We start from the raw sequence: 24,009 nt of genomic DNA, 5'->3' as shown, positions 1-24,009 counted from the left end.
ATCAAAGTCACACGTTTTATTGTGTGCTTTTTTTCTCTAGTATATTGTAGAAAGTATCATTTATTCCTTTCATAGCTGAATAAACTTGCAGTTGCCGTTCCAAATCGTGTGTCCGCTTCTTTCTTAATGCCCCAAACATGACAGTTAGATGTCAATCAGCCTCGGTTCCCACTTACTCTGAACAAGGAGGTCCTTGCTCTGAACACAGGGATGACAATGGATTGCACAGACACGCAGAGTACAATCAAACTCGTCTATTTGGGCATGGTCTCCTCATCCAGACAAAGCATGGCTCAGTACGCATGCGCGGACTGTTACACTTGTGGGGAAGGGGTTGAGGGATTTAACTACAATATTTCAAATACTATAACAGTAGAAAGGTCGACATTCTAGCAAAGTTAGCACATGCATGTTTCAAGCTAACAATATGTTATCCTCAACTGCCAGTGTAAGGAAAGCAACATCTGTTAGCAAATACATTATAAACGCTGCCCCATAAATGACCCTAACTGTATGAAAATTGACTACGCCAAATTCCGTGTCTGGACTTGTACATGTATGTACCTATTTTTCAATGTTGTTCTAAAAAAATTAACAGGCGCCCAATATGCTTCCTTTGTAATATTGTTTTTCAGTGTTCTTTGGTTTAAAACTGATTCATTTTTTATTCATATGATATAATCCGAAAAACTTATAAAAATCACATTTGCGAGCAAATATAGCATATTCACTCCATCCCCCTGCCCATGCCCATGCAAAGTGGACTCTTTCACATCAGCCTTTTGCAGAAAAGGACCATCCTAAAGTTACTTCTACCCATAAACAGACTTCCGAAGTGTCTGACAGACACCGATGAAACGTCAGCAGGTGAGCATTTTCTGGTTGTGAAAAAAGAAAACGCCGATATTCACAAATAGACTATACCAAAATCATCCCAGGAAATGGAAACTTTTTTTTTAGAATTCGAACCCCAGTAAAAGAATCAAGATAACCCCATGCTAAATGGACTTTTCAACATTATCCCCACCCCCTATATCTAGTGCCAAAGCTACCACCATACCAGAATGCAGGTCATTTGGCTTTCATTTTATGGCGCAGGAACCCACAATACATATTTTTGTCCGAATACAGCTAGAAAAAAAAACTCAGAATCGCATTTTTATAAAGTAGAGAATGTATGCCAAAAGTGTAACTAGAGTCCTGTGGGCATATATCCTAGGCACCCCAATGCACAAACAGTGAATATGCGGACTTCCTCTCTGTTGAAACTCTAAAAGTCTGCTGGCGATGGAGTTTTATATGTCGATTGAAAGTCAGTACCGTCTAGTTTGTACTGAGACCACTGTGTGGTCGTTTCCTGCATATAGTTTGAAAATCCTTTTCTTTCTATTTTCATCCCCCCGGCTAATTCCTCCCAAATAGTGAATATGGGGACTTCCTCTCTATTGAAACTCTGTCCCTGTAAAAGTTTCTACGACATCCCTGATTGGTTGCGATGGAGATTCAATGAGAAGTTTAAAATTCATATTGATTCGGTGATCGAACATGTTTCCTATAAACCATATCTAGCTTGAAACGTCAATTTTAGTCATTTTTCACTCGCTGTCTATGTCGAGAGGAACACCGAAGTCCAGGCTACTCTGCAGTCCGTACTGAGTCCACTGCGCGGCCAGCAGCTCGTCCATCCAGGCCCACTCCCCGGGCCGAGCTGTGCGGATGCTCGGGCTCTGCGACAGCCTCTCCCCGATCCACTTGCAGCTGCGCACCGCTACACAGACGTGCCCGCGGCGGATCCCCGAGCTCTGCGCGCCAACGATCGCCTAGCCTGGAAACCATACCCTCGGGGGCTCCCCGATATCTCTACGGCGCTGGGAGTGACACCCGCCCGCCCAGACAGCTTAGCCCGCTCGGGGTGTTGGTTTACGGCCTTGGATTAAATTACGGCGGAAGTAGGGTGGCAGCCGAAGTAGAAAGGCTATCAGAAACGGTTCAGTAAAGCAGACTGGGCACGGTAAAACACCGCTAAGCCGACCCCTTGAGACTGGGACCGGCTAACGATGGCCGCGCCGCGTCAACAGAGTTCCAGGAAAACTCTGGGAATAGTCGGGGGCAGTTGTTGTACGACCTTTTCCTGCAGCCCCTACATCCAATAAGGGCCAGTTTACACGTTTGCGTATACTCAAGTCCGCATGAATTGCGTATCAACATTTTTGGTCCAGGTAAAGTTTGCGGAGAACTTGTTTGATCTAGGTAAATTTTGCGGAGAATCCACCGTTGTCCTGTCTGGCTATCCAACCGAAAAATGGCTTCTTCCGATAATATAAGTTCTTACACCTCAAACTTTACCAAAAGCAAAGAAATGTTAATACGTAACTCATACGCACTTTAATATATGCACACGTGTGAACGGGCTCTAAAGCCCCTGTCACACTTATGCGAATATACAAGTCCGCAGAAGTTGCGTATTAACATGTTTTTGGTTTAGGTCAAGTTTGAGGCCGAACGGTAGGTCAAAGTGAAAAAAACAACATCTTCCCCTCAAACTTTACTTAAACCAAAAAAATGTTGATGCGCAACTCGCACGCACTGGAATATACGCACAAGTGTGAACAGGCTCTAACGCCTATGGCAACCAATGACCAGACACGTACGCACTGAAACGATATCTGGTGGCTTGGAAGTCACCCGCAGTATTCAATGTATATCAAAACACATTCCTGACGACACGAACGCTAGGCCTCAGGCGATGATTTTAAGAATTACATACAACTACGATTATCAAAATAATGGACCTCTTATCAGTTCATTTGCTTCCAGGCTAAAGTTCGACCGCGGCCTATCACACGTGTGTTTGTACACTGATGAGGAAATCACGTTTGCCTGGCCTCGAGACGCATTCCATTTGGCCTTCCGCAAATTTGAGCAACACACAGAATTTCTTATATCAACATTAATATAGTCAGAAAGAAAGAAATTTACGGGAGCTAAGGAAGCTCGCGGCGAATCGGACAAAGTGGAAGGGACTGAAGAAAGACTGAATGCAACTGCAGGATGTTTCAACTACTGCAGCAGTAGAAAACAGTGGACTACTACTACATTGATATTGAAGTGTGAAGGTTATTGTTTATTTGAGAGATCTCCATTAGTGGCAGTACATGATATAGACATGTACTTTACTTCGTGGAGTCGTAATTATAACAAACACATTACATTACTAAACCAACAAGACTAGAGAAGATTAGACATCCAGGTAGTAAGATACGCAAAAAGACAGTTACCCAAGCAACTGGATAAACTTTTATGCAGTTGCTCTTCGAGCAATTTTACTTACAGTATTTCGGCAAATTCGGCATGGCGACATCACCAACACTTACCATGTACAGTTTAGAACAGTTTCGGCTGCCTCTGATTTCAGCGTGATCGCAACGTGACTAGTCTACAAGTAGTTAGATGATCTTTTTTATCCTTGTAAAGACCAACGGCCAGACAAGGATAAACTTTAAGGGAGATGCATCTTATAACCTTACCTTGTCAGTTCATAAGGTGAATCGAACTTACTAATGTCTAACTTTACTCAGAACTTCCACGATATAGTAGTTTGATTCACGTTACATGTACTTGTTTATTTATATCTAGTGGTGCATAAAATGGTTCTCCAATCCTTACATAAAAGAAGAATTACCTCGTTAACACAAAAAGGGACAAGGACTTTCGTCAGTTCTTCTACAACTATAGATACACAAAGGAAGTTAAGATTCTTTTACATAATCATGAATAGAATAGTTCACCTGTCCTTGTCGAAAATGCTATTGACATTTGGATGTAATTTTTACATCAATTTTGCATTAAATCTATCTATCTATCCATCTATCTGATAGTACCCATACTAACCCTTGTAGTTGCGAACTTGAACTATTTTGCTAACGCCTCTGTAGCGAGCCCATTAGTATAGTTAGTACATTCTTTTCCACGTCTGATTCTACATAGTGGCAGCAATCCAGCTACAATAACATGCAAATAATCAATGCTCCCTCAACATACATATTATATGTAAGTCCGATACAAAACAGAGACTTTTGATATGATATTACCACATTTTTAGAATGTAGGCCTATTTGTATACAACTCTTTGCAGAACCGCGACAATGTCATACATTCCTACGCAGCATACAGTTAACGTTACTAACGTACTGTTCTAGAGCATTAGCATGTACACTATTAGATAGGTTGTCTCTACTGTTATTCATATATCAGTTCTTTAGAATAGGTAGATATTAGAAATAGCTAATTGTCATATATCTGCAAGTTTCATTTAGACCTACCTGTTACAATCGTCGCGCAATAAAGTTCTTCTTCTTCTATATCGTTAATCATCGGACTTGATTCTTTGATTAAAATCCCACTGATTGATTTGTTATAAACTAGCACGCGTGAGTGTACTCAGCTGAGCCGTGGCCTCTTGCTGTCAATCACCCACGGATAGTAGTTCATACGTATCACACGTCACTACTTAGTGTAATACAACTTTTAAAGATACAGGATAGTAGCTAAACCTAAGATTTACAGCATTGTCATATTGACATAAAAAAAGTGTTCAGGCACATTAAATGTTACGGACATGATACATGCGTCCTCTGTTTGTCTTTGTTTGTTTGCTGTCGCCTCGTTCAGTCTGGACAGGTGGTTCATTGACCTGAAGGTGACGTGGACAGCTTCTGTCCTTGCTGTTCCTGTGACTCCATCTCATGGTGGGAACCAACGCGAGCGCTGCAGGGCAATTACAACATCATTTGAATCAATACTAGGGAATATGCGTATTCGTTTCAGAACAAAACCGTTACTGTAATGGTTTAACATCTCGTTAAAGCTGTGACATGACCGACTTTCCCACATGAAATACATGTATTTTGACAATTATTGCAATATCGACATGATAGATTTTCTACGAAAAGGACAGTATAGAAATGAAATATATGATACAGAATACACACCTTTTACGTTTGTCACATGCTTTGTAGATGCCGAATCCAACTCCTCCAATGATGAGTATTCCGCCCAGACTTGCCCCGGTTGCGATGAGGGCGATTTTCCAGGTCTGCAACCCTTGTACAGCAGGACTGTTGTATTCCGTGGTACTGTCAGTACCGGGTGGACCTGTGAAAGTGGAGGTCTTGATATCAGGAGTACTTGCTCCGGCTGTCACGTCCCGTGGTGTAGTTCCATCCTGCGCTGTGGTTGTCAGTTGGTCGGCTGAAGTAGTACTCGGCAACTTCGGTAAGGAAACAGTGCTTGATATCAGCGGCGTCGACGGAGATGGGGGCTTGGTAAAGGACTGAGCACTGGACGTGGACAACGCGCACATCAGCGTGAAAACTGTAAATGTGATCATCTTTGAAAAATCGTGCTCCAGGATTGATCCCAAGCCACGTCCTTCTGTGTGTCTGTCCAGCACGATGAGTGTTATATATGTCACATGTTTTGAGCATACAACCCTTTTGTACTGTTTACCTGTGTCCACTAATCTGTGTGTCGAAAACGAGGGTATCTTCGATGGTAACTATGGCTGGGGATGACATCTATTTGCGTTTCCAGTGAAAATATCACAGTTACCCCTCAGATACGCCGTGTAAGCTGCATTTTAGACCCACCGCATCGACAGATCAATCTAATGGCATCTTTCACCTGCGCTGCAGCCTTCACACCATTTTCACACCAGTGTCCTGTTGCCATGACACAACTGCAGAGGAAAAAGCGATCCAGTTGAGCCGTCTTCGAGTTCATAACAACAACTCCTTCGTAAAGCGTTTCTGGGATATAACGCCCTACGTGCGTGTGTGTATGTCAGTTGTTGATGGAGGATTGTGTTGAAACGAAAGGACGATAATAGGTAACTAAAGACTGCGAGCCGGTACGTGTTTTGTCAGGTTTGCCGACATGTAACACTGTCGTCACGATCACACCGATACAGTAGCCACGCAACTGATGAACTCGTTAAGTATGTAGAGATAACTGACCTACTTTACGTCTAGGTCACATGATAATTACAAATCATTACTCAAGCTATCTACATATAGCTCACAGACTTCGGGATCTGCATCACAGTCTCGCGAGATTTCGCAGAATCTCTTCGGGATTTCATGGTGTCTCGCGAAATACCGCCTGATCCCGCAACAGATATCGCGAAACTGGATGCATATCCCAAAGTCCGCTCTCAGTGTATACTCTAGTCACCATCGCACTAGCATCGATCGTGTTTATGAAGTCGATATATAGATGTATGCAATATATATACTTCCTTTTGTAGATTTCACTTTAAGCACTATAAGCAATTAACCTTTTCCTAAACGAAATTCATTCACATTTCTCATTGATCTTTCAGTATTAATGACAAGCAAAGGCTGTCACCAATTAAGGGTTATTCCATTGCTCGAAGGGATAGAGGACGCCATATCATTTCCCATTCATCTCACACACTCCGTCTCATGTATCCGGCATAAGTATAACGAAACTTTGTACGGGAGAAAAAAATAATCAAAAAAACCCTATCATTTTTTCAACTGTCTGTTCCTGCTTTAACACTAAAGCCCCTTCAGAAGAAAATAAAGCAACACACACTTAAACTTTATTCTTTTCATGGTATAAGTTGCATTTATAGATGGAAATGAAGTTATCGTTAAACCATCTAACGAAAAATGATTCAAAAGCACATTGCTTTACTTTGTCCCGGATGTAGTACATTTATGCGTGGTTTTTAATACCCCACACGGCTTGCAGACAAATACATAGTAGCCATACACAAGTACGCAAGTAAAATGTTCACATTTTTGCAGACATTTAATGATATTTACATATGCACATACATACATATACGTACATACGTGCAACTTTAACACTTGGAGATTATTTAACTGTTGGAAATGTTTTATTCTTACCAATTAGCTCATATCAAGGTTCCAGAATAGCATTTGTCAAACGTATCAGGCTATGGGTTAATTACAAACACTCACATTCTGACTGGTTGGTCTATGTCATCAGCTCCTTCTTAGCCAATACAGTCCGACAATAAAGTGCTCATGTTAACAAGTGTACTAATCTAATATGTTTATTTTGTTTGTTTGTTTGTTTGTTTGATTGTTTATTCATTTATTCGCACAATGAGAAATGACACAATACCATAACAATAAGAATATAGGTGCGGAGGAGGGAAAAAGCGTACATTGCTTACACCAGGGCCTCCTCCTTTATACTATAAACGAAAAACGATTCCTGTTTCTCTCTAGTAACGAAACCAAAAATTTGACTATGACCGATTGTACACAAAATCGGTATCAGCACAGATTTAGAACCATTACGCCACCGTGTTTGCAACCAAGCGTCAGAGAAGTTTCTAGTTATAACCAGCACCGAACCCTGAAGCTTACACATCTTCCATGTGCTCTCCTAAGTTCTCTTGCGACCTCTTCGGCGACACTTGTCTGGAACTAAATGTACATACATGTATATGATACATAGTGCGTCAATACAAGAACCTTGAAGATGATTTCGTACATCAATCAGTTGCTATGGTATTTAACACGTGATTTACATACATAAAAACTGATTGACCAAGATTTATTGATTATGAATCAAAATCATATTTGCCAAAGACCTTAAGTTATAATTTTCTGGCAAGCGTCACAGAAAATATAAAATTATTGAATTCCGTACGATGAATATGATTTCTTCTTCTGTATCTGTTTTTGGCGACGCTCTTAGGGAGCGAGCCCATTATTCATCTTTCTAAACAAAACACACATTTGTGTTATAGATTAAAAAGACGTAATAAGTAAGTAATGTCTTTTAACCTGTTTTTTGCCTGCACACACATGAAGATGCAAACGATGCTACCAGTGATGATCGCTGCCACACCACCCATTGCCATTCCTAAGAAAATGAACATGTGCCAAGTACAATGTTATTTGTTATATATAAAACCTTAATTGTTTTTTTTTTAGAAAGAGCTACGTTTTCTTGAAAACATAACACTACTTGGGCTTTTACACATGGTCACAGTTAATCAATGCACTGAAAAGATTTTGGAAAATCTATCCAGCTTTTTTAGTGATTATTACCTTCCGTATCTTATTACCTGGATGTCTAGCCTTCATCCACGTATACGTACTTGATCCTTTATTCATTTTTATTTCACTCAAAATTTGCCAAGTTTTATCTTCGCAGTTTCGGTTTTATAACACCTTTTGTTTTTAGAATACGGAACCCCGGAATCCTCTGTCATTGAATTACTGTACAGATAATACTGTACAATAATTACTGTATAATTGCTGTACGTACAATACGAAAGTATTGGGAAGAACAAACACCAGGTAACCCTATCATGCAATCTTGAAAGTGAAATCGTTATGCTCAATTGCCTGCGTAAGTTATCTTCATGACAGTTTCGTTTGCGATCGTTTCGAGGCTTAAACGAAGCTTCATCGTTTAGTATTTGGCCACCCATGAATTGATTTCGAACGACAAGATACGGGATTTTGTAAAAACATACCAGTAATGACCCCTGCTCTCAGGCCACTTGTAGGTACATCTGGAACAAATAATCGACGTATTGATACCTTAATTTGTAATGAAAAGACGTAATACCTAGCTTGCATAGCTATCACGTATGATGACAAATATGTAAAATCCAACCTAGGATCATCGTTAAATATGAGTACTTTTTGGGACATATTCTTAATCAAACTTGTCTTTTTCTCAAAACATCTACGTTAGAGCTCTCATCACAATGATCATTTTTTTGTCAAGAACATATTGTATCTACCAAAAGTAAAGAAATCGAACATTCGACATCGTCTAGAATTTCTGTAAGACATTCGTGATATGTGGACGGGTAAGGGGTAGCGTAGAATTATCTTACCTGTCGGCGTTGTCTCTCCAACTGCTGCCGCACGCGTCGTATAGACGAAGCCCGAGACCGTCACGTTGGCTTCAGGTAACGTTGTGTTTTGTCGAGGAAGCCCGGTAGGGGTAGAAACCGCTGTGCTCTGTGCAAAAGCAACAGACAAAACGCAGAGTAACGCCAGGTACATCCTCACTGCTTGATTCCCAGCTTACCTCTGTAACCTTAGGTTTTTTTATCACTCCAAAATGCATTGATATATATTCATAATGAACTTCCGTAGCTCAAACCCTAGCAACCGATGTGATTACTTGATTACTTGCGTCCATCGTCATGGTTACTATAATGTGGACATCACATATAAAAGCGTTGCTAAGGGCGGTTGTATATGTGCGTGCGAGGGTGATAACTTGATTATTTATGTCTATCGCTATAGTTACTATAGTGTGGACATCATATACGGAAGCGTTGCTAAGGGCGGTTGTATATGTGCGTGCGTAAGGGGGAAAGACCTTAATTTGTAGCCTTGGAGATCGAAATGACTGCTGGTAATTGAGTTTCCTAGCATGAATGAACACTCATAGAATATGAATGAACTATTCGTGAACGCTTGGCACGTTTCAAAAACACGTGTTACTTTCAGTGGATATGAATAAAGCCTTTATGCTTTCAAACATTACTATCTGTACACCATCTCACTATGCTACACTCATGCTAATTGTATTGCCGAATGCGATCCTGTATACATGTATTTGCGGAAAGATTTGCAACAGATCATAGCATTATGATTGCTAAGCATGGCATTATGTATGTTTGTTTGCTCGTTTGCTTTGCTAATAACGTGCCGAACTGTAATATTTTAATTCAATCTATATCGCTGGGTTAGAATATGAAAATGTCAGACGTTTCAGATGCCCATCTAACATCTTTTTCATCAGTGGTATCTTTGACGTATCCCATATCTTTGCTATGTTTGATATATCATCTTTGATATATCACATCAGTGATGTCCGATATCTTTCATCAGTGACATCTTTCGTCACCGACCAGTATCTCAGTTTTGAGTCGCATTACCCCCTGGAGCAAAAACTCGGTGTTAAAGCTTTGTTCAACCCAAATAGGTCAGATGGACATCTGACACGTCTGACTACCTTCACCAAAAAGGTTATGTTTTGGGTAGCGTTTGTATATGTGTATGTGGAATTAGCAACATAAGTCAAAAAGGCCTGGATGACTGTATTAATATTTGGTACGTGGGTAGGTTTGGGCCCTCTAGCGGCTTTCTTGGAACTGCAGGAGCAGGTTTTATTTCAGACTTAGAAAGAGAAGAACTCAAGAAGGGTGTGACTGATGGTAATGATTTTTAGTATGTAGATAGCTTGTTTCATATTGTAATCCAGTTGACTGTTTAGATTAGAATATTAGGATTTCTAAGATATTGAAATATTGAAATTAGAATATTATTCTTTAATTTCTGGAAGACTAATATTCACACACGTGCCGAAGGTCACGTCCGAAGTCGAGGTGCAGCGGCGTAGTTGAAAAACGATATATGAAGAAACTCTAACCCCTTTCTTTCCGAGGTTGGCCCCAAAACTCCGAACCGAGACCCGAACTTGAAGTTGAACTTAGGAGGGAGCAATAGGTCAAGGTCCAATACCTTTGTTCCGGGTTAGGTAACTGAGTTCAATATCACTACAAAAGCTCCGGCAGGTCAGTTCTAACGATACTAAATCCTCTACATTTGTTCTACTCTGCAAGCCTGATTGGTTTTACCGCCGTTTCAGGCTTGCTGTTGTTGTTGTACCACTGTGCACCTGCCCTGTACTACCTGTGCACGGGGATACTACTGGGTTCAGTGGGATACTGTGTGGTTCTGTACTTGGCGCCGAAGAGCCGAGTGAGCGGCAACGGCAAAGCTGTCTTCATCACAGGTAGGAATTCGACTTCAATATGTGGCTGTGAGCCTAAAGCATTTTGAGATACATTATAGCCAGGTTTAAGTTATACCACATGTGTACAGCAAGGTCAATTGGTGGATAACATCCTCTGCAAATTCCAAATATACTGCAATGAAAAAAAAAACAAGATGCACAATAAAACAAGGTGCCTCAATTTTCAAATTAGAGACAATACATAATAAGCATATACATATTACACATATAAGCGACCAGTACACAACCTTAATTGTCACACATAAAAGTTTTTTGCAATGAAAAAAAAAACAAGATGCACAAAAAAACAAGGTGCCTCAATTTTCAAATTAGAGACAATACATAATAAGCATATACATATTACACATATAAGCGACCAGTACACAACCTTAATTGTCACACATGAAAGTTTTTTTTGGTGTGTGTGTGTGTGGGGGGGGGGGGGTGCTGTAAATCATTGAGCTGCTTATAACTTTGACTTTCCACTAACAGGATGTGACAGTGGCTTCGGGTTTCAGCTTGCCAAACGTCTGGACTCGCTTGGCTTCACGGTGTTTGCCGGCTGTCTGCTGGCAGACAGTGGTGGGGAGGGGTCGAAGAAACTCCGGGCGGAGTGCTCGAGCAGGCTGAGTACTGTTCAGATAGACGTCACTGATGATGGACAGGTGCAGGCCGCTGTACAACAGGTCAAAGAACGACTGCCGACGGGTTCAGACGGTGAGAAAATTATCAAGTAAAAACCGTTCTGTCTGTTAATATGCTATTCAGTAAGTTGTGATGTGGTGTGACAAAACACCTTGGACATTCTCAAATTTTCCCAACAGCGATGTTAAATTTTACTAACAGCAAACTCCCTCCCCTTCTGCGATGAAATGTACAACAAGACAGAGGGCTGTCTGGCAGTGACAAATCTCGAACATAACATGTTCAAAGCACGAGATATCAAAACTGTAAGTTCTGCTACAGTACCATTAAAATTCGTTCGTGGGACCAACATCAAACTTATGCCGACACCTACCCACACGCCAAACATAAAGAAGATCCATCAACAACTTCTCAACTGTATTCAGACGGGCAAACATTACCGAAAACATAGCTTTCTTGGCAAAGGCAACTAAAGGTCCTCGTTTTGCCGACACCTGTCAATATGCCATATATATTACGGATCTAGTTTGACTAAATCGCATTCCTAGCGGCCGGCCCGACGGATACCGTCCCAAGAAGGGTGTCATTAACCTCCGCCAGCGAGACATTGTGTGAACACGGGATAATTACTGATCCATAAACAACTTTTTGAGTTATGCTATTTACAAACAGACAAACACACTCGCTAACGCACCCACAAATGGCACCGACAACAGAACCATCTTTGCGAAGCCAGGTAATAAATGGAAAAATAGCAGGCTTTAAACTTGTTTCCCCCCAATACATGTGTGATATTCCAACAGGACTTTACGCATTGGTGAACAACGCTGGGGTTAGCCAACCAGGGGAGATAGAGTGGGTCTCCCTCGCCACCTACCGACGTGCGATGGAAGTGAACACCTTCGGTGCCGTGCGGGTCACCAAGGCGTTCCTCCCGCTGATTCGTTGGGCGAAGGGTTTGACAGTATTTCTTCTGACTAGGCCTTGTCGTAATAAATAAACAGTCTTTCCGGATCCATGTCGGCGCTATATTGAGACCTGCTAGGGATTCAAACCCAGAACATAAGTCAACAACCCTGGCCACCATGTCATGATGACACATTTGTATACTAGTCCATGGGCCGGGTCCCTCAAAATAGCAATTTGGTACCAAAGAGAGGGACAAAGGGGAACTTACTTTTTGGAAAGGTTGATTCCTCTTCTTTATACGCGTTGTTCTTTCACCGTAGGACGAGTTGTGAACACCTCCAGTGGTTCGGGGCTCCACGCGCACCCGGCTCAGTCCGCTTACTGCATGACCAAGGCAGCCCTGGAGTCGTTCTCGGACGCACTTAGGTTTGTCATCTTCTCATGCCGTTATCAAAAGTTTGAAAATAGACGTGAAAGGCCGATGAACACAAAGTAAGCCCCATCTCACTGGACCCGCGGCGCGTTGGCAGAGTTGCTGCGTCCGAAATTGGTTTTATATTACCCTTGACTTTATGATGAGATTTCATGCAAATGTACAAGTATGACTAAAACGACAACAAACACACAAATCGTAATCGTTTTTTATCGATGGAGGAAGTTGTTGTCAAATCGCTCGTTTGAAGCGAGGTCGCCTGTCCAGTGAGATAGGGGCTTTAGGGCGTTTGTTTACATTCAGCCCAAATGAAATTGAAGACGAACGTCACTTTATCCTGGATTGTTCAAGATATGAGGATAAACGCTCAAAGCTATTCACCTTTATTTCTGCTTGTTCAAGTGAATTCAATACGCCCCCTCTGTTGATAGATTCAATTACATACTAGGAGGTGATAATCCTTATAATTTTTACTGTGTACAGATAGGTATGTACATCAACGAATGTTTGGACATTAGAACTAGTGTAGGTTACCACTTACAGGCCGACCCAAGGAGGAGACGGGACGAGGATTCAACGTAACTCTGTGTATAATTGTAAGGCATGATCTGGTCCGGTACATGTGCTATTTCACCTCTGACCCCCGGGTCATACCATTCGGACCCGGGGTATATTTATGGACTCTACATGCTTCCCCCCTACGAGGAATGAACTTCTCCTGAAGTTATAGCGAACTAAATACTAAATACTTTGAATAATACTTAAACAAACAAACGGGCTAATGCTTCGTGGGGACGGTACATTAGACGGTACATTAGTATAACAACTGTATAACTGTATGTTACCGTATATAACGATATAAAGATAAAGGCACTAACGAATAACTAATTGTCTGCATAGTCGATCCAAGTACAAATTGTGCACAGACGAATAACTAATTGTCCGCATAGTCAGTCCAAGTACCGGGAAGGCAGTCGTATTTGACGACCTCTCCGAGTGGTCACTGGTGTCAGCGTCGAAGTGGCCCCCTGGGACTGGAGTTCGGGCCGAGTGGTCACTGCTGTCTGCGTCGAAGTGGCCCCCTGGGACTGGAGTTCGGGCCGAGTGGTCACTGCTGTCTGCGTCGGAGTGGCGCCCTGGGACTGCAGTTCGGGCCGCGTGGTCGCTGCACTGAGGTAGTCTTTGGACGGACTGGTGGTGGGAGACCCACGTCTGGGTTGGGGAGGGCAGACATGGATGTCCCGGCACTAACTGCTGGCTGTGGAATTGGTTGGAATGCTACTGTAGGGTGGGAAATCATCGAGGATGGTACAGAATAGGTAACGGGAGGCGCAGCGTACATGTAGGTAGAAGACGTGAACGGGTATGTAGTACCTGACTCCGGGTCTTTGAACGTTGGCTCCATTGTTCAGTCGGTGGTAGGTGGGGTGGGAGGGGGGCGAGGAGAAGTCGGTGCGTAAAAAAAATGTCCTCCGAGTTCGTGGAAGGGCTGGAACGCCGGTGACGTTGGCTCGAAGTGATCCCGCCGCTGCCGCCAATGTAGGTTACCACTTACAGGCCGACCCAAGGAGGAGACGGGACGAGGATTCAACGTAACTCTGTGTATAATTGTAAGGCATGATCTGGTCCGGTTCATGTGCTATTTCACCTCTGACCCCCGGGTCATACCATTCGGACCCGGGGTATATTTATGGACTCTACACTAGCAATGTATACGACACGTTAAATTTCAATATGTTGCCCTATCCCATATGATTGTATGTAAACAAACTCAATTGTATGCTCTTATTTGTTTTGTTTGTTTGTATGTATGTATGTATAGATGTAGTAGACCTTACGAAAGTCGCTGTACTTTCGTTGTGTCAATAAAGATTGTATCTGTATCTAAAAAGAACATTCTTCAATGACGATCATCACTGCTAACACAGGCACGAGATGCACAAGTGGGGTGTCAAAGTCGTCATCGTGGAGCCATGCAGCTTTGCGCAGGTCACGGATATCGTTTTACCCCAGATCTACAATAGGATCGTGGAGGTATGACGTCTGCATGTTTGGCAGTAATGTTTATCCATTATATTTATCTTCGCCGAGTACTTGTACTCGGAGAGGATTATGTTTTCGGTTGAAAAATCTGTTGGGTGGGTCTGAATGTATGTCAGGAGCATAACTCAAGAAAACTTCAATGAATCTTTATGATTTTTGGTAGGTGTGTAGTGGTTGTGTAAAGGAAGGTCAAGTTCGAAAATGGTTTACCTTGCGTTTTTCAATAGTACTGCAGCGGACTTAGCATTTTTTTGTGTTTGTATGTAGGCAAAAAAAGTGACGGAAACGTTGATGGATCTTCATGATTTTTTGCAGGTGTGTAGATGTTGTAAAAAAGGTCAAGTTCAAAAATGGTTCTCCTGGCACTTTTCGTCGGTACTGCAGCGGGCTTTGTGTGGATGTGAATTTTCTTGTGGACAACATAACTCAAGAAGCTGTTGATGGATCCTTATGATATTTAGTGGATGGGTAGGATTTACCGAAAAGAAGGTCAAGTTCCATAATGTGCCTTCTAGCGGGTACCAAAGGTACTGCAGCAGAGCTTCAAAATTTAGGGGCATATTTTCTGAAAGTGCTATGGTCATGATTTTTGTGTGGTAGATAGTTCATGCCACAGAAAGTAAGTTCTGTAAATTTTGGCCCCCTAGCGGCTTGTTAAGAACCGCAGTGGGTGTTTTTGTTTTGACATTCGGACATGAATAACTTGAGAATGGGTCGACAGATCGTCGTGATGTTTAGTATGTAGAGAGCTCGGATGGTGCTTTACATAATCAATGACTAATTATGCAAATAAGGAGCTAATTTGCATAATTAGTAAGGAAAGTTTGTTAACCCACTGCCTTTCAATGGGACATGGGACAGTGTCAGGTCATGTAAACAGATAGCCTTGCATAAACGTACATGTAGGTCAAATAAATAAACTATTCTCCAAGCAGAGGTGTGGGTACTGCTGGTTTTTGACGCGTTCAGTTTAAGCATTTTTGTTCAACACGGTTGGCGACATAACGAAATAGGGACAAAATAGAAAGCCTGACTAGAAACACCTAAAAACGTGCCAGATTTATTCTATTCATATATATTGACTGTACTATTTCATCATCACTTTCAACTTTCAACACTGCCATATCGAACCTTTGTGGCCCATATAATATCAACATACTCATATTTTTTCATGACCAGTTATAACATATATCAGCACACTCTACACATATACTAGTCCTGTACCACCAAATGATTTTTAACCCTATCTTAACTGGACTCATTCGCCCAATCATAACGTCCAAATGGTATGGTGCATGATCAAATTTGCAGGGGGTGATAGGCACGTAAATATAAATCACTTTCCATGATAAGCCTTGATTATTTGCGAAGATAAAAATTCATCGTACATGTACAGGACTTGCGGAACAACATGGAAGAGGTCGTGAAGGAGGATTATGGCATGGAGTACTTCAACTTCAGGATGGGGCAGATAGACTCCATACACCACGACTCACGCCAAGCCAAAGATACCACTGCTGTTATAGATGTAAGTTCTGAGTTTATACCCATCCAAGCAAGGTTTGGTATTTGCTCATATTTTGAGCGTCACTGAAAATGACTTGAAGTGGTAGGTTCGTGAAGAACAATATTTACCACATGTATTGTTGTAGAATGAGCTGTAAAAGGGGACAAATGAAGCCGCTTGGAAATGGCAATTCGAAATACTGGGATGTTCTCGCGAGAGTGATTCCTATTAGTTTTGGATGTAAGGTTCATATACACTTCGAGCAAAAACAAACGGAACGATTTCCACAAATTGGCTTGACTTTAAGTTCATTTGTGCTGGTAGAATTCGTTTTGTGGCAGGATTTATAGCAATATCAAATAGGATGATCCTGTCAACAGTGGAAAAATTCGCACTAAGAATCGTCTGCTTCTAGTCATAGCATAACATTCCATTCACTAACAGCAACTCGAAACGCCGAGAAAAACTGTAGTACAATTTCCGTCCTGTCAATAACAGACATTATTGTACTATTGACGGAAAAGATCGATAGAGAAACATTTACACTGTGGACAGGACCATCCTTTAAACAATGGAAGAATTGTACTGTTGACATGATGATCCTGTCAACAGTACGATTTTTTCCACTCTTGACAGGATCATCCAGTCAGTAGCCACTTCCATGATTGACATGTACTAGGGCACAACAAGCAACATCACGTGGTTTCTGATATTCAATTCACAGGCCATGGTAGACGGCGTCACCCTGACCGCCCCCGCCCATCGGTACTTGGTCGGGTCTAATTTTGAGAACTACGTGAGCAACGTCTGGCTGGGCAACTTTCCCTCAACCTGGACTGACTCTACGGAAAGGGCTGAGAAGGAAGGCGACCCTAAACCAGCCATGCTGAAGAAAACTAACTAGAATATAATTCGTCATAGTCTTTCAGTTAAATCACTAAGCAGGATTTGAAGTTTGAATTGCATTTAATATGATTTAGTGATAAACCGCTTTCTCATGCTCTGTTGCTTGGATGGTAAATGGGTAATTTCTCAAGCTTTAAGTCATTGTGGTCGAAATAACATCGTTTCACAGAAGCTTGCATTGCGTGTGAGCATTTTACCATGTTGGTTTAGATACCTTTAAAAACACAGGAAACTCCCTGTATTGAGAGTTTTGAACGTTTACATGATCTCAATGCATAATGACGAGCTTAACGCCGACTGGTTGATGGCGTGCTGTGCACTGGATAGTGTAAAACATAGCCCTCCATTCACATGATCGAATCTTAATGTAAAAACAGTATATACAGCTGCTTTCTCTGCTTAGCACAATGCTACAAGCCGACTAGCCACTAGCTGTAACTGGAGGTCAACCAAAGGGATGAAAAAGACGGGCATTGCAACACCCAGCATCTTTGGCAGAAAGCTAAGTAATGCTAGGCACGGCAAAATAGAAAGTTTACTCCAACGTCATTTTCTAAGTTAGTAAGAATGCACAATGGTCTTTGCTTTACGGTAAAAATGAACATGCCTGATCAAATAAGACTGACCAAGGTCTAAGCAAATGCATGAATTCAGGATGATATCAGCCATGTTATTCCGTAATGAAACAAGAACACCCTTACTTGAAGGAAAATATTCAATCCAGGTATATGATAGGTTGATCATGTGCACTTTAATCACGTCCAGAACTTACAAATCTTTGCAATAATAAGATGATATCAAGATATGCTACATATGTATGTGACATTGGAATACGCATACTATCAGTTTTTCCCATACTCTGAGATCATTCTTTGCGTTTTAAACAGTACGTGTGAAAAAATACAAACTAACGGCTGGTGTGCATGCACACACATAGACACCGGGAGAATACAATAACATACATGTAGGCAGGCGTCAACGGTAAAGTCACAAGTAACACATTGACTACTGGCATCTGGGTTATATACATAATATGATATAGTGTATACAACTATATATACATTAAGTTGGCTGCCTCTTACAATCTTGATGCAGAAGAAATACAAGTCGTGGTGTTTGTAAGTAAGTATGATATACTGTCACAGATGATTCCTTAGCAGCATAAATATGCCTTTGCCAGGCATAGCATAGAAGGTTCTGACAGTCTTACCTGTCTAAGTAATATCCTGTAGCAAAATCTTTCCCATCTATGTGAATATTTGGTCATTATGCTTAATGACGTTTATGTGTATAGTAAACAAAAAACTAGACAAAATAGTTTTCTTTCTCTCAATGGATATAACGTTGGGTAACCTAAATTCGTGGGGTACTTAAAGTCGGGATTTTTCGAAAACGGGGTATTTAGGGATATGTGCTAGATGCAACATAAGTAATACCGCTAGAAATGCAAACCTGACAGACTTACGTATTCAGAACACTGTCTGAAAAGCTTCGATAAGCATGGATTATAAGGCGACGAGGTCAAAAACTCTCCGTCCCTTATTGGAACAGTCTGAGGGCTTCGTGGGAGAAGTACACAACATGGTTGTCGGCTGGTTTATAAGAAAAATGTCACATCCGCTTCCTGCTAAACACAATTATTTACAAGACAACTTATTACAATCTCTTTTGCTAACCTGCAACTGGATTCTAAGTATGATCAATCATCAAAACTCCTCTTTGTTGCTTCAACCTACGGCACGTGTATTTTCCCGCCGCCATATTGTTACCCAGAATCATGTCGTCAAGCAGACGACAAAAGGTTTGTGAGGAACACTTTTTTGTCTAAATGCTGCGTGTGATAGTGGACTGAGGAAGATATTTTCCTCAAAGTTTGCTCCTAACACAACAAGGAACACATGGACATAGTAGTATTACCATTGCTACGGCATCCAGCTAACTTGCCATGAATAATGTAACGTTACACGTTGCCCGATGATGACGATGGGCCGACTTTGAGTGAAGTTCTACCGACTCAACACACGGGTTGTTCCCGAACTGGCCTGATGTGTGCGGTACGGCCGTTTTTTCGTGTATTTTTTTTTACTTGGACACGTCTATATCCATAGCACTCTCCTCAAGCCAAGGATGGGACGAATAGCTGCTGTATAAAATGTGATTAGCGGTAAGATATTCAAGACGAATCTTCTCTCCCGAATTAATGTGCCCCCCTGTCCGACAGCACCGTAATTGTGCGTGCGGCGCACGGTAGTTTCAAGTTGAAATATTATGGTGTCAGCACGACTAGAGACAAAATCTACCATATATATGATTAGTGCAAAGATAGTACATGATACTGACAGAATAATAGAAAAAAAGGATGGTTTATTGTTCTGCTAGATTGATTTCAGTCAACCGTTATCGGAAAAATCCCGAATTTAGGTTACCCAACGTTACAAAGTACCAAGAAAAGTTTAGGTGATTTACATTTTAAAAGAAGCACCGTTTGCCAAGATCTGAAACTTTTAAAAGTAACTGTCCATAACATATGATATATGCCTGCACTGTATTATTCTACTCGTGTGAAAAGAATGACAAGGATCAAAATGATTTCTATTCTCTTATTTTTACATAAATAGTTATAGTTTGAGACCTTATAGCTAAATCACTAATCTTACAAACTTCATATCAAAAGATTCTGTAGTTCTGCTTTTGATTTATCATTTCTTCCAAGGTAGCCCTTGATAAAATGTTGATGCCGATGAGAAGTACACATCAATTAAATGTGTTTCATGACTGTAAATGTTTTCAAGTGTCAAGCCACAGTTGGATGCCAGCTGCTTCCTCCATCTTCACCGTGGTGAAAGTTCAACGTTTGAAAGTGACAAGGTGGCACTCCTGAAGAAGAAAATCGTGATTTTGTGTCAATATTTGTTTATGGAATGCATAACATAAGCAGGAACATAAGGGTAAAAGTGGTATAATGATACGCAAACAATTAAACAATGGTAACTTTAAATCAAAACTGACATTAATTTGCGTATAGATTGGGCTTCATGTAAAATTTGGAAAGAAAAGGAACTAGAGTTTTGTAGAATAATCGCATTTGAGATCAGGTGCATACGAAATATGTAATGCAACATACATTTTCACCATTGTGAGATGAGATGAGTTCATTCAAGCCAGTTTCACAGCTTCAAATCCCTTCTAATAAAAAAAATATATACACTGTTTTGCTTACTTGTTATGCCGTCGCACGTACACAATTATACCGGTCGCCACGAGTATCAATACAAGGACGGCGGCTGCCACCACAACCGCGATGATGATGACCGTCTGCTCATCGACCTGGGAAGGGCTGCTCACACCCCCTTGGTTTGTGGTAGACTCTGTGGAAACAGTTGCAATACATGCATTGATAAGTAAGTAATTAGCTGTACACTGAAGGCTATTTGAGTGCTGTAAAACATATGGCTTGTATGTATATCATAACAAAAATCTATTTGCCGAAGACTACAGCCGGGTTATACTGTGTGTTTAATATACATGTTTTGTACACCTACTTTACAACCGTTCCTAAAATAGATCATGCTGTTTACAATGCAAGGGAATTTTCTTGTACTACTACACTTACCTGGCTGAGCTGTCATTCCACCTGCAGTTGTCGTCATTCCACCCGCAGCTGTCGTCATTCCACCCGCAGCTGTCGTCATTCCACCCGCAGCTGTCGTCATTCCACCTGCAGCTGTCGTCATTCCACCCGCAGCTGTCGTCACGCCACCTGTCGTCATTCCGCCTGTCGTCATTCCACCTGCAGCTGTCGTCATTCCATCTGCAGCTGTCGTCATTCCACCTGTAGCTGTCGTCACTCCAACTGCAGCTGTCGTCATTACACCCGCAGCTGTTGTCGTTCCACCTGCAGCTGTCGTCATTCCGCCTGTCGTCATCCCACCTGTAGCTTGTGTCGTCACGCCACCTGCCGCTGTCGTCATTCCACCTGCAGCTGTCATCGTTCCACCCGCAGCTGTCGTCATTCCACCTGCAGCTGTCGTCATTCCACCTGTCGTCATTCCACCTGTCGTCATTCCACCTGTCGTCATTCCACCTGTCGTCATCCCACCTGTAGCTTGTGTCGTCACGCCACCTGCCGTTGTTGCCATTCCACCTGCAGCTGTCGTCACACTACCCGCAGCTGTCGTCACACTACCTGCAGCTGTCGTCACACTACCCGCAGCTGTCGTCACACCACCTGCAGTAGTTAGATTATGTTTACCAGCTTGTTTAAAGACAGTACTAACATGGTAGCGCACATCCTATTGCGTCACCGGGTGTTGTGTTTTGTGGCCTCAACAAAAGTGTCCTTTCGCTGCCAGACCTGACCCATGAAGCACCCCTCTATATATCTTATGCTGACTACGTGACTTCGCCCTACTAAGTTGTTTGTGTTGCGGTGTTATTTCGGCGCTTGTCAATTCTGACTTCATTCAAACCTGTCTAAGGCGTCCGCTTCAAAGATGGAGTAAAAGCGGTTGCAGCGGCGAGACTACTATAATATCAGATCACAAGGCACTTGACAATATTCTTGGACAAAAATTAGGCAAATGCTTTAAATGTTTCTCTTTTTCAGGTTGATTTTCAAAGATCGAATTTTGATATAATGCTGGGCACAGTAAAATGTTGCGTTTTGTATATGTTTTCAGTTTTGACGTTTAACGGTTTTGACGGTCCCCAAGTTTTATTCACTGTGACCTGTGTCTTCCGCGAAACCGTTTCCTTTTTACTAAGTAAACATGTTTCTGTTCCAGACAGGTTCCTGACATCCGACTCACTAACAGACAACTAATCTCAACTTTTTTAATAACTGTTGATTAGAAATATAAGTGCAACGATGTTGCGCATACTGTCTCAAAACTAGAAGAACTAGGCGCTGGTATATATCCATGAATTCCATTCCAGTATACACTTCTTCTACCCATTGAGTAAGGGGAAGTAACTGAATGGAAAGCGTTACGTACCTGTGCTGCCATTCGGTGTTGACGTTGTAAGCACCGTTGTTTGTCCACTGGCCAGTCCACACAGATAGACTACCATCAACAACTTTACCAGACAGAACGTTGCCATCTTAGAAACGACAATTACGCTGGGTTTAAGTCTTAGAGTGGTTAGAGAGGTCCTCGCTGTGTGAGTGTTCTGCAGTTCTGGCCTAAAGTTAAACGTCACGTCGTTATAGATACGCCCAGGCACACCTTTAGATTATATCCACAGATTACCCAGGGCGTCGCCACATTCTTATGGTCTTTATGACGGCATGGCGGCATGCAAGGGGAAGTCGCTCCCAAGTAGTAGGTAAATAGGCGGTGATGTTTACTTGTCGTTTCCGCTGAAGTTCTAAATGCGCGGCTTTGTTGAACTTCTCTTGCCACAAGACGTCATTGGCTTGCCATATTGTGTAGCAAAAAATACCACTTATATATAGACAGGTCTCTACCTGCACTGCTTATCTATTCGTCCCCAAAGGTTCCTTGGCGTCAACAAATAAACAATGATCAAAACGCGTCTTTGACATATTTTGTAAACCAAGGAGGTGTGTAAACAAAGAAAATCAAAGGATTCCACACACACGATAGATATTTCAGAGTTTGGGGGTCTGGCATCCAGGCTAATGTATTTTAACTCATAGAATGAAGTTTTCACTGTGAGAGCAGATCTGTTGCTTATTAACTTATGGGCAGACCCTCACAGACGTCGAACAAAAGTCAAGTTAGGAGGGGTTCTGTCACGTAACAGCCACCCTATGTCAACATCATAGGCGACAGTACAATGGGCCGTATGTCAAACCTGACATGTATGCTGACGCATGTTCCTCGCAGCGACTAAAAATACTTTAAAAGGCCACTGTCTACTTCCCAAACACAGAGTTTATTTTTATGTCATGGGAGGATACTACTCAATACTCCACAGTGTCGGTGTTATCTTCAATCAAAGTACTAATCAACCTGTTTATCTGTTCATTAGCTAGCTATAGCCAGAGATGCACACAATGTAATGAGTTATGGTACGTGTTTTCCCTGCCACTCTAGCCACTCCTGTACGAATTTTTATGATCAGCTCTTGTCCTGAGTGGGGTCAATACGTCACATGGAAACGTATATTTGTCTAAGGTTGGGGATTTGCACAGTCCGATACTTGGTGATTAATTTACATGATTAAGAGACCATTATACTGATTTCTATGTGATATGTTACGTGCTATCAGGTACTAGGTTGCTTGTTGTATTTCTTGTGATAGTAACAGTTATGTGCTGAAGGTGCTTACTTACCAATGCCCAATACGTTTGCCATCACGGGCGGATCCCGGGCTGCTTAAGAGTTGATGACCGTAGAAAAGTAGATGTTATATCACATTATCATATAGCCAGATGGCGTCGACTAATCAGAAGCCTCCATTGCCCATGTGTTATGGGGCCATAACACACCCGTGTTATAACACACCACTTATTCCATTTTGTAGAGGGCTGTCTTTTCGATGAATCTTTTTCTTACCCTTGTTTAGAAAAATAAATTTTATCAAAATTCACAAAATCTTCTTAGAATACGTACAAAAATAAACAAATTTCAATTCAAGTGAAATTGAAACGGAAGGACTAAAAACAATATTTTTCACACCCCCACCGTAAGTGGAACCGTCCCATTTCAAACGATAAGATTGAGTTTGTCCGCCATTTTTTTAAAACCCGTTTGATCGTTATATGGACGGAGTG

The 24,009-nt window shown here is 41.7% G+C and overlaps 2 protein-coding genes and 1 long non-coding RNA gene across 4 annotated transcripts; 1 reads left to right on the top strand and 2 right to left on the bottom strand.

Annotated features, from left to right (window-relative positions):
- Window positions 1-6,944: 6,944 nt before the first annotated feature.
- LOC136426766 (uncharacterized) lies at window positions 6,945-9,097 on the bottom strand. Its single transcript, XR_010754350.1, has 4 exons — window positions 8,912-9,097; window positions 8,543-8,581; window positions 7,845-7,923; window positions 6,945-7,481 (listed from the first exon to the last, which is right to left on the bottom strand). It is a non-coding gene; the product is annotated as an uncharacterized lncRNA (long non-coding RNA).
- Window positions 9,098-12,144: 3,047 nt separating this feature from the next.
- LOC136428778 (D-beta-hydroxybutyrate dehydrogenase, mitochondrial-like) lies at window positions 12,145-18,123 on the top strand. The gene is made up of 5 exons (XM_066418527.1): window positions 12,145-12,428; window positions 12,702-12,807; window positions 14,743-14,848; window positions 16,254-16,385; window positions 17,089-18,123. The coding sequence occupies exons 1-5, from the start codon at window positions 12,173-12,175 to the stop codon at window positions 17,266-17,268; spliced, it is 780 nt and encodes a 259-aa protein (XP_066274624.1). The 5' UTR covers window positions 12,145-12,172; the 3' UTR covers window positions 17,269-18,123.
- LOC136428777 (spore coat protein SP65-like) lies at window positions 17,998-22,487 on the bottom strand. Of its 2 annotated transcripts, XM_066418524.1 has the most exons (5): window positions 22,265-22,487; window positions 21,478-21,498; window positions 20,884-21,414; window positions 20,491-20,638; window positions 17,998-20,147 (listed from the first exon to the last, which is right to left on the bottom strand). In XM_066418524.1, exons 1-5 carry the CDS (start codon window positions 22,368-22,370, stop codon window positions 20,102-20,104), a joined length of 852 nt encoding a protein of 283 aa, XP_066274621.1. In that variant the 5' UTR covers window positions 22,371-22,487; the 3' UTR covers window positions 17,998-20,101. The 2 variants fall into 2 exon arrangements, with proteins under 2 accessions (XP_066274621.1, XP_066274623.1); XM_066418526.1 differs by having other exon boundaries at window positions 20,884-21,498; window positions 22,265-22,479.
- Between the last annotated feature and the right edge of the window lie 1,522 nt (window positions 22,488-24,009).

The sequence above is a fragment of the Branchiostoma lanceolatum genome, chromosome 2 (genome assembly GCF_035083965.1).
Source record: "Branchiostoma lanceolatum isolate klBraLanc5 chromosome 2, klBraLanc5.hap2, whole genome shotgun sequence".
NCBI lineage: Eukaryota > Metazoa > Chordata > Leptocardii > Amphioxiformes > Branchiostomatidae > Branchiostoma > Branchiostoma lanceolatum.
Note: the sequence above shows the minus strand (reverse complement) of the source record. Positions and strands in the feature narration are given on the sequence as shown.